Source organism: Lycorma delicatula, chromosome 10 (assembly GCF_047948215.1).
Source record: "Lycorma delicatula isolate Av1 chromosome 10, ASM4794821v1, whole genome shotgun sequence".
In the NCBI taxonomy this organism is placed as follows: domain Eukaryota; kingdom Metazoa; phylum Arthropoda; class Insecta; order Hemiptera; family Fulgoridae; genus Lycorma; species Lycorma delicatula.
The window spans coordinates 88,846,227-88,863,938 of record NC_134464.1 but is presented as its reverse complement, the minus strand read 5'-3'; the positions used below and the strand labels follow the sequence as shown (position 1 = coordinate 88,863,938).

At 32.4% G+C, this 17,712-nt stretch overlaps 1 protein-coding gene across 1 annotated transcript; it reads left to right on the top strand.

Annotated features, from left to right (window-relative positions):
• Nucleotides 1-2,284: 2,284 nt before the first annotated feature.
• Nucleotides 2,285-11,531, top strand: LOC142330908 (uncharacterized). The gene is made up of 2 exons (XM_075376376.1): nt 2,285-3,156; nt 10,640-11,531. The coding sequence occupies exons 1-2, from the start codon at nt 2,285-2,287 to the stop codon at nt 11,529-11,531; spliced, it is 1,764 nt and encodes a 587-aa protein (XP_075232491.1).
• Nucleotides 11,532-17,712: the final 6,181 nt, after the last annotated feature.

Sequence of the window (17,712 nt, the reverse complement as noted above, 5' to 3'; positions counted from 1 at the left end):
AATGATTTAGATACGACAAAAAACTTAGCTATGAGTAATCACCAATATTAGAAAATTAAAAACTAAATATGAATTTAAAGCTAGCATTAAATGGGAACGCCATAGTTTTTTTTTATTCATAGTAGGAAAACGATAGAACAGGGACTGCCAGAAGCATACACGACGTTACACTGATATTGTAGTTTTAAAAGATATATCGTATATTTACGAAACAGAAACAATTATTTCTTAGGTGAAATTGGTACGCGCACCACACACGGTTGACGAAATGCCATCGACAACAATAATTCTAAGTGTAAGTGCACTAGTGTTCAGATAGGAATTGTCGGTTACGAAAAACAACGTAGCTGGGTGATTCTGACGATAATTTTGGACGGGAAAAAATTACTACCTAATGTAATTTTTAAATTAAAACATTTACAGTAAGGTGAAAAATTTCCTCTTGATATTATCGGACTAGCACAAGAAAAAGGTTGGACTTTTCCAGTAGTAAATAACGACTTACTACTGGATTCGATTAAAATGCTTTTGGGAGCGTCAACTAGGCGCTTTATTACAAATTGTTTCATACACATAATAGACAGTTTTAAAATTCATACAACCGATGTAAAGCCGACACTAATTACTGGAAAGTGCGATCAGGTTATTATTCCTAATGAAAGGATATCTATTCTAAAACATCTAGATATTTAAGACTATTTAAAACCATTTTCCATTTGTTTCTACAAAGTGAAATTGAAACTTTGTTTCTACAACCGGTCAATTCGAAACACGAGAATATATCACAGTAAAATTAAGAAACCGTTTTTTGCTAAGAGATTTGCGAGTGGATTACTGCGGAAAGGTAAAATACAGCGGATGATTTAATTAAAAAATCGTTCAAGAAATGTTATATTTCTAGTGCTCTCGATGGAAGTAAGGACGACTATTTGTGGTTAAATGAACAAAAAAACAACAATATTTTGTTTTTACTTTCTCAATTATTAAAATCAGGATCTGCGTCCTACGTGGGCACTCATGGTAAATACGTGTACATTGTACTTATGCAATCTAAAACTACGTTACTCTAAACTTATAACTTCGAAGAAATATAATATATAAATATACATATTACCATAAAAGTCCGATATCTGGCAAAATGTCGATATTCTCCGGTGAATGTCGACACATACCAAATAAGTCGGCGATAAACCGAAATATTTCCTTATATTATTATACGTTTGGACGCTCGCCGTATTTGGACGTCGGAAAACACGATAAGCTCTGGTGGGAATCGAAACGGTAACTAGAAATTTAAAAAACAAATCACCAAATACCAAATTTACTGGTGAATTTGATTAATCGCCTCCAATGTTGGAGAATAACATATATAATTTGTATATTTAACATTAATTAGACGAGGTTGGCGAGCGAAGAAGAGTAGATTATGTATGGCTTAAATTTTAACTTCCTTTTTTTAGTAAGGTTTCGCATAATCTATTTACCTTAGAGATTAGTACTGGGTGATTTTTTTTTTAAATTTCTAGTTATCGTTTCGATCCCCCACCAGAGCTTATCTGTGTCTGTCAAGATATACCGGTGAAGGTTCAAACAAGCAAATATTTCGGTCTTTCACTAACTAATTTGGTATGTGACAATATTCACCGGAGAATATTGGCATTCTATACTTCGATCTTTCACGGTAACATAAAATTATGATGAATCATTAAGAAATTTGTAAACGTTAATTTGTGGCGATCACCGAATACATTTTATGACTTATTATGCATTAAAATATAAATTATCTAGTGTAAAAGAAAAACCATTTTTGATAAATGTAGACTAATTAGATAAATAATCACGAAATAATATAGAAATTTAAAAAAAAATTAAATTTACCGTTTTTTTTTCTTGTTTTCTTAAACATGCTTTCAAATGAACGTTACAGTTGTTATAATGGCCGCAAACAAAAATATATTAAATTTTAAATGTATCATCTGCACTAATAAAATATTTACGATGTAATAGTTTGTTTATCTTCTGATAAACCAGTGATGACACAGAAATATAGTCGCTTGAAGCGTAATATTTGATGTTATAATTAACATAACATTTTTTTACAGATCGCATGCTATAATAGTATGATATAACACTAATTGTAAAAGTGTGCTATCCTGCACGGGTGAGTTAACGTGAAATACAGTGTAAAAGTAATTGTAGTGGGGTACACTTCCTTTTATTTGATAGTATTTAAGATCAACGGCAAACAGTTGTAAAGCATCAAACAACTGTAAGCAACAGAAGTATGTTGAAGTTTATAGCGTTGTATTTTTTAATAGCGGGGGCTGTACTGGGAGATGAAGATAAAAGTAAGGTTACGGTGAATGAAATCAGCAATGATGTTCAACCATCACAATCAGAGAAGCAACAACAGGCAGTGGAAAATCAAGATGAAAAGAAACAAGATAAACGTGAACTTTTCGGTTTTGGTAGCTACGGACACAATTTTGGTCACGAATCGTTTGGCATAAACGATAATCATATTGGGATAGGAGAACATCACATCTCTAACGATCATCATATTTCACATCAACAATTTGTACCGCATCACGAGGTAACTAAAACGGTAACGTTAACCAAAGAAGTTCCAGTACCTTATCCGGTAACAGTCGAGAAGAAAATACCGGTTCCAGTGGATCGACCGTACCCGGTGCACGTACCGAAACCGTACCCGGTTACAGTCGAAAAACATGTACCGTTTCCAGTTAAAGTACCGGTACCGCATCCTTATACAGTAGAAAAACCGGTACCTTATCCGGTTAAAGTTCCAGTCGACAGACCGTATCCAGTTCATGTTCCGAAACCGTACACCGTTTACGTCGATAAACCGTATCCGGTAACAGTCGAAAAGAAAATTCCCGTACCGGTTAAAGTACCGGTCGATAGACCGTATCCAGTACATGTAACGGTAGAAAAACCAGTACCTTATACCGTCGAGAAACCGGTACCGTATCCGGTTAAAGTTCCAGTCGATAGACCGGTACCGGTACATATACCAAAACCGTATCCGGTTTACATTAATAAGCCGTATCCGGTTCCATATCCGGTAAAAGATCATCACTCAATCCATCATGGCAGTTCATTTGATGAAAATCATCACGCAGGACATCATCTCTAGCTTCTGAGGTTGATTTGAAACATACATCAAAGTGCTTCTCATCGTTTAATTTTTTGTAATATTATTTATATTTTTTATTTTGTATATCTTTTTTCTGAAATATATGTAACTTTTTATATGAAATTGTTATTTTTTATTTAAAAAATATATCACTTTCTTTCTATTAAACATACATTGTTCTACAACATCATTTTTCAACTATTATTTATGTTATATTTCACGATGCTGCTTCGAGATTCTTAAATGCAGTCATACATTATTTTGTTATCTATGTTATTTTTAATTATTTAGTGTTGTTATGTGTATAAAAAATGTATTAATCAAATATATACTTTATTAAAAAATTGACAGATTATATATTATTTTATAAGATTATTTAAGTTCATTTGAAAAAAAAAACTGAAACGATATATATCCAATGAAAGGGAAGAAAATGAATAATTTCCTTCGTTTTTACTGGTCCAAGTTTTACGTGAATAATAACTAAATAATGTAATTTTTTACGACAACTATTTGGTAGTAGCTTTCTATAATAACTTATTAATTTGATTTGAAAATGTATATCAATAAAGTAAAGAATGATATACATAACATTTTTTCTTTCTTTGATATATAATGGCTAGGATTTTTACCAATAAAATGTATACAATTATTATAGTATATAAATTTATATCTTTTTTTACTGATGCTTTTTCATTACCCGAAAGCAAGTATATTTTAAATAATAACATTATACAATCATTTAAAAACACATTAAAAATATTTCGGGACAGCTAAAACAATGGTTAAATTTGATTTTATCATGATTACAATCTGTAATTCCTGATTTTAACTGATAATTTTCTTGTAACTAATCTTTTTCTGAAAAGAACACGATTGCCAGGTGAAAGTACAAAACGTTTTCGTCCGAGAAATTTCCAGTATTTTGAAAAAAGAACTTAGCAGTATTATTTTTAAACGTTTACAAGTACAAAAATCTGTACGAGTTGAAAATCTGTACTTTTATTGATAAATTACATAACTGTTATGTTTTACGTGAACGGTGAAAACGATTTTAATCTTCTACTGCTGAGTAATAATGGATTCAAACTACTTTATAATTTGGTAAGATTTGTCAATAAAATATTGTTAATTGTTTATAATTTTCTCATCTGACTTACATGGATTGTCACTATTGAGGAATAGTAACACTAATTAAATTGGTTTTATTCCGTAATGATTTTATATTTTATTTTTAAATAAGTTGAACTAATCCATTTGGAGGCGAATTTTTTTTAAATTTGTTTCCAACAACCGCGAAAACTACAGAACCGATCATTATAAAATTTTAATTGTAACTTTCTTATGAACCCTGAAATGTTTACCACAATTCAATCTAACCTATTTCACTACTGTATAAATTAAAAATATAAATAAACAACCAAGACTTATTTTACTAAATTTAATGTAATCATCTATATTGACGTCATCGTTTATTTTGATCACTGTCTACATCAATATTGACTTTTTCACGGAGATATTATGTGATTTACTAAATTTAATATATTTATCTATTCAAGATTAATTTCTATTATTACCGAAACACATATAAACAACAAATTATTTGATATAAAATTAAACGGAATGAAGAGTATTTACATACTTAACAAAGTTTTAATAGTTTCAGAAATATCGAATTTTATGTCAATATTCTTAAATTGTGTTTTACTAGATTTAATGTCATAGTGTTATCTGGTGGAGATCCGCTAGAATTCCTTCTCACGCGATTAAAGAAGCACTGTAAATTTTTATATTCTGAACTAAGAAGTACCATTAGAATAATGGTACTTCTTATCGGCATAGATTCGATTTTTAATTCGGTATTAATATCTTCATAACGCCTAGGTAGACGATGTCACGGATAGGAAGAAGAATTTCTACGGTTACTATAATTTATTATTGTAGACAATGCGAATCTACGCCAGAGCATTCTGAAAGACTTAAAAATGCAACTTTTACGCTCGGCTGAAAATCGAGGTCATCCTTTGAATAATATGTTACACCTGTAATCAGCATTTGATTATCACCCCGAAACTGATTATTTGAATTTGAAAGATATTCAAATAGACGACATGATTAAAATATGTAGGCGTTGAAATACCAAAAAATGAAACGATATAACTCCTGGACTTTTTTCTGTAAAGTAAATATTGAACAAATATTCTCCTGATTTCATTAAAAACTTGATTTAGGTAACGCATCATTTATTTAAATATTTTGTTTCATCCGCTAAATTGTGAATAGCGAAAACTCTGAGAGCAACAGCCTACACATAATTACTAAAAAACTATTCCCACTTCTTGAAGTTCTATACGCATACAGCACGGGCGAAGAAGCCACAACGGGGAATCCTACTAGGTAATAAAATAACACGAAGAAAAGGAAAGAATCTTTGCCTTCACTAATTCTGCACTGCAATTGCCGTATGAATGATGCATAACAATGATAGTTATTGTAACTAATACAGAAAATTTTAAATGAAATTTCCCAGTTAAGAATGAAACGCATTTAAAATATTTCCTCGCGCAATTCAATGAAACGGTTTTTATAACAATAACGGTTTATTTTTATATTTTCTCTGTTTAATAAATGCAGAAAATTTTCGTGGCGAATTTTCCGAGCCTTTTTACATAAAATCCGGACTGAGACAAGGCGACGGACTTGCGCCTTTATTATATAATTGTGCACTAGAGTTTCTGATGCGGAAATGGTTTAAAATTAATCCAAAAAATATTCACATAGGATACAAAAGAGATAACTTAAATTTAAATTGCCTAGGATTTGCCGACGACTTAGCTTTGTCAATTTCTTACGAAAAAACTAAAATTATGGCTATAGATCTTTTAGTTATTAATGGAAACAAAGTAGAACTTGTAGAAAATTTAAATTTCTTGGAGAGATCATTACTTGTAACTGTAACGAAAAACAAAATTGGACCGAAAGACTTAATAAATTTTTTAAAGTGGTACAACTAACCAAAAATACTTACAACAAAAAATCGCTCTCGATTAACACTAAAATTAGACATTACAAAACTGTGGTTAAACCGGTAATTACTTACGCGAGCGAGACCTTATTTAGATTAAATCAGAAAAATAGGACTGAACCTTGCTTAAAGTTGAACGCAGGATTCTTAGAACCTACATAAGCAAAAAATATAAACACGAAAATCAGTACAGATTATCGCCTAATAAATGTCTGTACGAAAACTTGGAATCCTTAATTGACACTATGAAAAAGAGGCGAATTTCTTTCTGCGCACTCTTGTTAAGATTACCGCAGGATAGGATTACTAAGAGAATTATCTATCGATTTTGGTCTTTAAAAAATCCGCCATTATGGATCAAAGAAATTAAAGAAGACATGCAAGAATTAAATTTGACTTACGAAGATTTACTTAATAAAAAAAAAAGAAAAATTAAAATTTGTTATTAAATATCCGAATACCGACTTTAAAGTAAGAACTTTGAATTATACAAAAAGGGTTTATTCAGAAGAGGATCGTAAAGCAAGATCATTAAGAATACATTAAGCAAGATCATGAACTAAATACTGGGAGAAAGTAAAAGCTAAGAACTTAAAGCCAAAAGATCGGCAAAAAAGACTTGAATTATTCTGACTAAAGTGGTCCTTTGCGGCCTTAAAAGTAAAAAAAAAAAAAAAATGCAGAAAACGAAAGGTACGCTTGTCAAACTGGTTTTAATTTAAAAATGGTTTAATAATTAATGTAGCTATTATCAACCTAGCATTCAGCGACTAGTAATCTCTGAGTTGTAGAATCTTTGATTATAAAGGTTAATTTTTCCATAGATATGTCAAGGGACGTTTATAACTGTCGATTAAAAGACAATTTTATGAATAAATATGTAATAATTTTTTTTTACGAAAAATTTGTTTTTCCTTTTTTATAACGATAATAAGAATTATGTTCATTGAAAAAGCTCTTTCGAAGGATTGCGCAAGATAATTGAATTTTCGTTAATTTAATTTGGTTTTTAATAGTTTATATTTTTTTAATTTGCTTTTCATATACACAACTTCAGATACACCACTAACATCTCTAAATTTCAATGAAATGATCAGGTAGTTTTGGAAATCTTCGAGCCACGACATTTTATACATAGGCCTATATATATAATATAACCCCAATTTAAGTGAATGGTATTTTCGTACTCATTATACCTCAAAACGTAGAGAAAATTAATTTTCACTACCAATTTCCAACATTCGACCCAATGTAATACAGTACTTTTCCTCGAAAAGTCAGTAAAAAAAATTGAATAAATTACATGGCATATGAATATAACAAGAATTAACATTAAAAAACACAAATTCAAGTTTCGTTCCCTATTTTCGTATTGTTGTAGACGATAATGAAAGCTTAAATTTCACCTCAAGAATTCCCACTGTTAGTAATATACCTCAGATCATAACCTGATTGGAAGTGTTTTATCGCAGTGGTTCCCAAACTTTTCCAAGTCGCGGCGCCCTTTTTCAATTAAGCTTTTTCCATGGCGCCTACTCTAGGTAAAAGTATGACTACTCGTAAGTAAGAGATAAAAATAAATAAATCTCATGTACCTTCATTATATTTTTACTTTATTAACATTAAATTAATAACGTGATGGATGAGCCTGCAAATCACTTCACATTTCCTCAAATTGTGGAATTAAACTGGACACAGCCACCCCCATTTCCTTTTCCACGTTAATTTTTGCTCTACACTTGCTTTTTATTACAGCGAACGCCGAAAACCCAACTTCGCACAAATACGACGTCGAAAATGGAATTAAAATTCTTTCAGCCTTATCATTTAGAAGGGGATATTCATCTTTTATTGAAATCCAAAATTCTGTCAATTCTATGCTGCCAAATTTTGCTTTCAAACTTTGTCGTAAGATAACTCGATAAGATTCTCTTCTTCCGCAGAAGGAAATTCAGACGGAGCACTAATGTTAAATGGATCTTGAATTCATGCAAACATATCGAAACTTTCATTTTGAAAGTATTTCTCAAACCAGATAATTAGCTGTGATAAGTGCCCTTCAAACATGGTTTTTATATCTTGTCAAAAATTGCTGCAATATTAAAAAAATAATCTTTTCCTGCATCTTCATTCAATTTTCTTCTCCATAGTTTTTTTATAAAAGCTGATATTTTTTCAGCTGACTTCAAAAGGCATATTTTTTTAACAGCAGAACATTCCAAATCCGTCGCGAAGGGTCTACGCATCATCTTGACGTGTCCAGCGCGATCGAGAAGGAGCAGCGTTACCGGCTAGCGTTCGCTAGAACATTCTTCGCCGACCACTTTACTTTCATACAAGGTTAAGTAAAAACAAACCACACAAAAAATTCTAGATATTTTTAGCTTCTGACTTTGTTTTTTATTTAGTTAGGCCAAATAAAAATGTCTTGGTTCAATTAATTATGAAGCTTTTACAATATTTCGCGGCGCCCTTTTGAAGAGGCCGCGGCTCTCTGGGGCGCCGTGGCGCACAGTTTGGAAATCACTGTTTTATCGTATTGAAACAAATCATTTAATATATATATATATATATATATTTTTTAATATATCAATTATAATTTTTTTTCACAGTATAATATTTTCACAGTAATTAGACAGTGGCGATAGATAAAATATAATCACAATTTAAAATAATTTTTATAACACTTTTGGAAACGCTTTAAAAAGGACAAAAAACAATATGTAAGCCAAACCTTTTAATTGAAAATATATGCAGTGCCATTTGAGGTGACTATGATTATTCCATCAAGCATCATATTGTACTGATATTACGTGAAATTACTCCTAGCAGTTGTTTTTTTTTTCCGAATTTGTACTTCGCAATCTTTTCAAATAGTGAACAATAAGCAACATCTCCTTCATGGACCAATGAGATGAAAATTATATGTAAATGAGGCGTAGTCTTGTACAGACCATTCAGGCCGAACATTCTTGAGAAGTATGTTTAATTGAACTGCAACTACCAAAGTACACCGGTATCCTTCGTATACTATTCAAATCTGTATAAAAGTAACTAACCTTTAATAAGATTTCAACGTCAGAACCTTTGACTTCGAAAATTAGTTATTAAACAAATGATTTACGACGACAATTTCACCACATCACCAGCCCAGTGGACTCCTTGTGTTTTAAATTGAAAATATTTAGAATATGTTCGAATTTGAATTGGATTTTTTAAATATTTTTTGTAGGCTTTTATCGATTTATATATTTGATAATAATCATGCGTATTAAGATGCGCTCTGTTTATTTTGTGTACGTATAGAATATCAAGGTGTTATAACTGACCGTTGGTTTTAGATTTGTATCTGTGCCGTAATGGATGGAGACGCTATTTTAATCTCGTTAGTTTACAGATGGGAGAAGTATAAAAATTATTCATTTGAATAAATTTAACATTAAATCAATTATACGACATATGATGAACACCAGAATATACGTTTAAATTTAAATCTTTCTTTTGTATTTTTGTAGACCAGACCAAGATAGAAAGCTTAACTTTGAAAATATCAATAACTTTTCCCATTAAATTATCTCAGCCCGTTACCTGGGTGGAATTATTATTATTTATATAATAATCCCTACTAAAAAAGTAAATAAAATGTCTTAACATATCAAATTTATAGTCCAGTAATTTATTATTTTTAAAAGCCTACATTTTTTTATGTATATTTTATTCTGAAATATAAAAATTAGATAAACACAAACGATGAGGAATTTAAAGATACTAATTGATCGAAATAAGGCAGTAAGAATATTAATGTACGTTAATAACTTTAAATAATTATTTTAAAAGTTTAGTATACGATTTAAAAAGAATATTATGAGCAAAATAAATTTAACTGAGAATGCTCACAGTGGCATTTGAGACGATTGTGCAGAAGTCTGTCACCTTACCGTATTACCCTAAATTTAGGTGAAGCTATATGCGGCAATAGTGATACTAATTTTACAGAAATGTATTTAGAATATTCAGGTTACGTTTTGTGGATTTGAATAAATCGTGTGTTTAGTTTGTGTACCGTTTTAATGTAATTATATACTGTAACAGACACGGTTATTAAGATATCGCTCCTTTTCGAAAGTATAGACCATCAAGGTATTGTCAGTGACAGTTGTTTATTGATTTACATTTTTGCGATACTATGCGGAATTGCCAGCTATGATTACATTATAATTAATACATTTTGCAAACGGTTTTTGTAGCGTAATACTTTGTTTCCAGTTCATATTTAGTTATGAAAAATGTCAATTACTTTTTATTGGATCGCATAATACGATTGTATAACAAGGCTAATCGGTAAAGTATGTTATACTATGTGTGAGAGAACATTAAATATCTGCGTAAAAGTAATTGTGGTGGGATAACTTTCCTTTCTTTGGATAGTATTTAATATCGACTGCAACGACGTTAAGCCATCAAACGATCGTAAGCTGCAGAAGCAGTATGATAAAGGTTTTACTGTTGTGTTTTGCGGTAGCAGGAGGCGTACTAGCTAAAGATGAAAGAAAGAACGTAGCGGACGAAATCAGCGAGGACGACCGACCTTCACAACGACTAGAAGTACATAACCGAGATGAAAAGAAACACGGTAAACGTGAACTATTTGACGTCGCCAGCTACGGACACAGTTTCGGCCACGAATCATCCCCCATATACGATAGTAATGTGGGAGTCGAAGGAATTCACATTTCCGATGATCATCATATTTCACATCAAGAATTCGTGCCGAATCAAGAGGTAACTAAAACCGTGACATTAACCAAACAAGTTCCAGTACCTTATCCGGTGACAGTCGAGAAGAAAATACCGGTTCCAGTCGATCGACCGTATCCTGTACACGTACCGAAACCGTATCCGGTAACTGTCGAAAAACATGTACCGGTTCCAGTTAAAGTACCGGTACCGCATCCTTACACAGTAGAAAAACCAGTACCTTATCCGGTTAAAGTTCCAGTCGACAGACCGTATCCGGTACACATCCTGAAACCGTACACAGTTTATGTCGATAAACCTTATCCAGTGACAGTCGAAAAGAAAATTCCTGTACCAGTTAAGGTACCGGTCGATAGACCGTATCCAGTGCATGTACCGGTAGAAAAACCAGTACCTTATACAGTCGAGAAACCAGTACCGTATCCGGTTAAAGTTCAAGTCGATAGACCTGTACCTGTGCATATACCAAAACCGTATCCAGTTTACATCAAAAAACCATATCCGGTTCCATATCCAGTTAAAGATCATCAGTCATTACATCATGGAAGTTCATTTGAAGAAAATTATCATACAGCAGAACATCATTTTTAGCTTATTAGTAGGATATGACTTCATCTTGAAACATATATCAAAATGCATCTCACCATGTAATTTTTTGTATAATATATAATTTTAATTTCGTATATTTTTTGTGAAATAAATGTAATTATCTGTATGAAATTGTGTTTTTTTTTTTTTTTTTTTTAAATTTATCATTTTCTTTTTATTATCAATGTAATGTTCAAATCTCATTTTATAATTATTATTTTGTTTTACTGCGCAATTTACATTTGTTTTACTGCTTTGACATATTTAAACAAGTGTATTTTTTTTGCTAATCTTATGTTTGTTTAATCGTTAATTATTTAGAGTTATTCCGCATATTCATTAAAGTGTTACACTAATGTATTAATCTGATTTATACTTCACTGATCGAAAAATTGGTTAATAATATTTTATAAGATATTTATTAAAAAAAAAAAAAAATTCTGAAATAACATGTATCAGATATATCTTATTATCATTAACATTATATATTATCATAACACCGTTATATATACATATATTATCATTATCATTGATTTATAATGAATGGTTTGTATCTCATTACAAACGAAGAAAAAAATTATTACTATTTACCATTATTTTACGAGAATAATACTTTCTTTATTAACGAAAATTTTTATGATAAACTTTTGATGGTGACTTCCTACAATACGTTATTTATTTGATTTTGATTAAAATTTACATCCATATATAAAAAATAAACAGTGATATACATATAATTTTCTTCTTTTATGTTATAAGTTTTTTACCCATAATGTATAAAATTATTAAAATGTCGTACGCAAATTTATATTTATTTACTTATGCTTTCATTACCCGAAGTAATATTTATTTTAAACAATAAAATTATACAACTATTGTAAAATACATTAAGGCGTTTTAGTATAACTAAAAGCCAGTGATAAATTTGATTTTATAGTGGTTTAAATTTGGGATTAATTTACTGATGACCTAATTTTTAACTTATTTTTTTCTACAAAGTATATTCTTTTTCTTGAAAAGAATAAAAAAAAAGTTATAATATGTTAAAATTATTGAATATTAAATTACTACCTTGAGAAACTACAGCACCTTTTTAGCCGAGAAATTTCCAGTACTTCGAAAATATTTATTTTAAACATATTTATTTGTACAGATAACCACTATGGATTGGAACTGTTAGATTTAAAGTAGTTTTTTATACATAAATTATATAAAGGTAATGTTTTAGGTAAAGTCTCATGCGTACGTTGATAACAATTGAAGTTGATTTTACACAGTTTGCTGCTTGTTACCTCCAATGCTATATTGATTATCAGATGAGTAACTCTTCGGTATAGTTTTGTACGGTTTGTCAATATAATTAAAGGTTTTTTCGCATCCGACTTGTATAGACTTTCTTATCACGGAATGGTTACAGTAATTATATACTGTATTTAAAAACTAAATTCACGATTTTATGGAAAAGTGGTATTAAGGAATAAATTTCATGTAATGATAACGGTTGTACGGAACTTGAAACAGGAAAGTATCATCGCGAAAAAAGGCATAAGGTAAGCTCTGTGCGTACCTATTAGCCCGTCGGCAAATAAATTGTAAACTTTTGGGTTATTGTTAATATCACCCGATATAACCAAATATTACCATTTATGTTTATTTATTTTATAAATATAATTTACCCTATCTTAACCTACATTCGTTTCGCTCGGTAACCTTGACTAACTAACACAGTAATGTTTTGAGTATTTAAAAAAAAATCAGTAATTATTGCAATTATTTATTATTTAAACAATCAAACATTACTTTTAATTAGTCGAAGTTAGCGAGCGAAGCAAACTTAGGTTAAGTTTGGTTAATTTATATCTATAATTATAAGTAATAATGCTTATATTTTTAATATGTAAAATATGTTAATGATCCCGTAACTTATAACTATTTTCAAAGTTATCTTCCATTTAATAAGTGAAAAATACCATTATACGGACCGTGTGTAATCAATAGGAAAAACGGGGGAAGAAGAATAAAAAAAGCCTTTAAATTCAGGCTGCTGATTTAAGTATATATAAATATATTTTACTTTCCCGTTTAGTTAAAGCTATAGGAGAGCTACAGAACTAGAAGGGAAAGCATTGTAATCGGTAAAATTTAGTCATATGAGATTTTCACCGGATCATGACGTTTTGACAGCTAAGGAACTCAAAAAACCCAAAAATCGGACGGAAATTTTGCGGATGTTAATGAACGTATGCACGTGTGTATGCTCGGTATTGGCCTCTGAATCACCTTATATATCCAGAACTATTTTACCGATTTTGATCGAACTGGTCAGACTACTTCTATACGTGGGGCATTGATGCCGTTAAATTTTCTATTTAAAAGAACAAGGAAGTGAAGCTGTGGAGCAAGGTCACCCTCAGATCTCGAAATCCATTGGCCTAGGCCGCTGTAGGACCCTTTTGCAGCCAGTCTTGATGGCCCGGCCGGATTGTTCAGCCATCAATTCCATCTCCTCCCGTTGCTCCATTTGCCACTCCAACCAAAAGCTTTGACACTTAAAGCATCGGGCGACCTCTACATGGTAGACAACCCTGTATGAGGTCCATCCGAAAACCAGACGTCCACCGTCAACCAAAACCGGTTCTTAGGCGAAGTCTCTAAAACCCAGTGACTCGTCTGGGATTCCTTCTTTCCCCGCTGCCGAACCACCTTGGTTTTCCTAAGGAAGTCCTCGACGGCCATATCCAATGTAGGATTTCGACCGTGCACGGCCTTAAGGATTTAGGCCTCCTCTACCTTTGTCACCCTTGGTATATAATACACCAATATCTGCAGGCCTCCGCTCGGCCAGTAACCGAACCTTCAGCCCTTTCTTTCTGGTGAACGTCGGCCTCCTGCAGCTGGTTCGCCTGGCGCTCACTAACGACTTCCAAGATCACGCCGTGGTTCCTTATTCTCGTGGTCCGGGAGACTTGGATTCTTTCCGTCCTCGAGTCCAGAACCTTTTTGAGGGTTAGCTCCGTCGCTACTGACGAAGCTCCGAAGTCGCCACGCGACTCTTTCTTTGAGGATACTTTGGTCCATTCAGAGCGCATCCCCTCGATTCGCCCGAAACCGTCGGACATACAATTAAGGTCATATTTTTCTTAGGCGCATTTGTTACCGATTAAAAATAACAATATTTGCACCCATAACAATCTAATCATCCATAACAATAAAATCACACCCCTACCCGAATAAATACTCTAAACTACTGCTATGTTGTGACGTAGCAGCTGAGCGGTAGAACCCAGCGGGTTGGTCTAATGGTGATTTCGTCATCGAAAATCAGCTGATTTCGAAGTCGAGAGGTTCAAATCCTGGTAAAGGTAGTTACTTTTATACGGGTTTTGAACACTAGATCGTGGATACCGGTGTTCTTTGGTGGTTGCGTTTCACTTAAGCACACATCTCAGAAATGGTCAACCTAAGACTGTATACGACTACATTTCATTTACATTCATACATATCATCCTCATTCATCCTGTGAAGAATTATCTAAACGGTAGTTACCGGAGGCTTAACAAAAAAGAAAAGAAAGGTGAACGGTAGGCTTAAATATATGAATACTATTTGAAGTGTAAAAAAGTAACTCGGTTTGGCTGGGTCTGGCCGAGTCAACTCGATCGTCCGGTTGATTCGGTACCTGGTGCGTTAATCCCTCGCGGCTAAACCAGTTTACCAACCGTACAAGCGAAATTTGTTCCATGTAAGTTTTGAAATTACATTAGTTTAGTTAGTACCAACCGTTGCCGCTACTACTGCGCACTCGCATGAATTAAATACGGTATGCGCGCGCGCGCGCTTTAGTAAGAATCATTAGATTACTGAAAATATTCTATATTTAAATAAAATAATATTTTAAGTTGTGTGTGTAAGCCGTGCATCAGAACAATACTCAGTTGTATGATATTTCCGAAACGCGGATTTAGCCGCGTGAAGGGAAGGTCTTACAACTGTGTTGTCAGCTTTATTTTTGGTTTTAACGAACTACAGAAATATAAAAATATTGTTCACAATTAAATTACATTATATTTATATATATTAAAATGTAATTAAGATAATAGATTATCTTAATCTGTTCGATAATAATTAAATGAGATTTAAATGATTTTTAATTTACATTTGGAAGAAAATCGCAATTAAATAAGAAAAAACCGTACTTAATTTATAAAAGAATTTTTACAAAATTAAAACTTAATTGTTTTCCATGCTTAAAGCAGCCGAAATGCAGTAATAATTCTATACAATTCGCCAAAGCGAGTTATTGGATAGGGTAAACCGTTAATCTCAAAGGAAAAACCTCGGACTAGGCCATTTCAACATAATATGCATTACATGTTCACGGACATAGTGATACTATTAATTCAGTTACCTACATCTATTTCTAAGTGGAAAAATGCAGTAGATTATACTCATTGTTCATACTTAATAAGAAAATTAAATCACAAACTTATTTCTTACTCCGGCTGCCAGTGATGAACTTCTCATTTTATAGATAAATCCGAACACTGGACCATGTGAAAGTTAATAACGCTTAATTAGATAATAAAGTGACACAAACATAGGAAAAGAATCTTTATTTAAATTAATTCTGCGCTTATTACATATGATATGAGGTACCAAAATTGGTTCCAGGATTTTATAACCAAAAATTCTTTCCTTAAGTATTGAACGCATTTATGATATTTACTAGCGGAATTCAATCGATTTCCTATCAATGGAAGCCGCGACGGGTATAGCATTCCCCAACGCGGGACTCTATAGTTACTTTCGTTTCCCGTCGCGGTCAGAGCATGTTTAACCGATTAGTGCTTACTTTACTCGCCCGTCTAGTCATGGGTTCTTCTAACCCTGGACCCCCATGTGTTCATTAAATTTATGCTTTGGATAATAATTTTTTTTTCTTGCGGAGGGAGGTGGAAATGCATTTACGCACGGAGTGTCGGGCTCCCGCTGATGGTGTTATCCAATCACTATCAGCAGATTAGCGACTAAAATCACTCCCCTTTCTACCAGGACTCGACCCGGAACCGTTTAACACATTACTTCCGGTCAAGTCCTTCTATACTAGCCTGATTAGGTGCTACCAAATTTTCAGAACTATGTAGGTCAATCATTTTGGCCCTGAGAATGTTGCCGACGAATCGGGCTACACTTTCCCAGCTGCTCAGGTCACGGAGCATCATCGCAACCACGTTGTGGGGACTCAGTGCTCCGAGATCCGCCTCTAGTGTCCCTCGATCTGCCGCCCACCGAGCACATTTGAAAAATGTGTGCTCAGCGTCGTCCCCTACATCGGGGCAATACAGACAGTCGGGGGAGGATAATAATAATAATAATGCCTACGTAAAAATAATAATAATAATAAAACTATGAGTGTATTGTAATTTCTTCACAGCAGCAATTTGTTTGTACGGGATCACCTTGAGTGATCTAAGAATGTGGGTTTCAAAACAGTCAGCCTCCATCTTAAAGATATTAGTTACAACTATACCTGTACATACCTGTACGAAATATGGATATAAATGTATTCTTCCCGGTTCTTATTGTTACCATATAAACATCACTAGGAGATGACCGTACTTCGTTTCTCACTTTTTTAAAATTATTTTTATTTCATGTTTTCAGTCAAGTAACCGGACGCACACCATTAAACAGCCATGCGTTATTTGAGCCACCGCGCGGTACACCATCCCTTAAAAAATCGAAATTAAAAAAAAAACGAAAATAGTTTTTAGTTATCGGTATTTAAAGTGAATTTGCAAGCACATATCAAATGAATATTATCGTTTAATGTAGTCGGAAATAGGGAAAATTTTCAATCGTTGTTCAGGATGTTTTTATCGCAATCACCCTTTTCAAATTCGAATTTCAGAAAATCTAGAAATTGGTTTTTAGATATTCATATAATTTCAAACACCAAAACTCAATTTGATATCTTCATTTTTTAAATTTGATAATTTAAAAAAAAAACCGTGAAAAATTTCATTGTTAGTCCATTTTAACCCTTTAAATTCGTAAATTCAAAAAATCCCATTTTAGTGTGTACTTCCACCGTAAGAAATACATGTATACAAATTTTCATCAATTTATCTTCATTAGTTTTAGCTGAGCGTTGATGAATCAGTCAAGTTGCTTTATAGGTACT

Bases quoted from the DNA above. Each gene is read 5' to 3' on its own strand.
- LOC142330908 (XM_075376376.1), top strand. From the start codon at position 2,285: ATGTTGAAGTTTATAGCGTTGTATTTTTTAATAGCGGGGGCTGTACTG. The intron at 3,157-10,639 runs GCTTCTGAGGTT...AACGACGTTAAG, and splicing joins CACGCAGGACATCATCTCTA to CCATCAAACGATCGTAAGCT.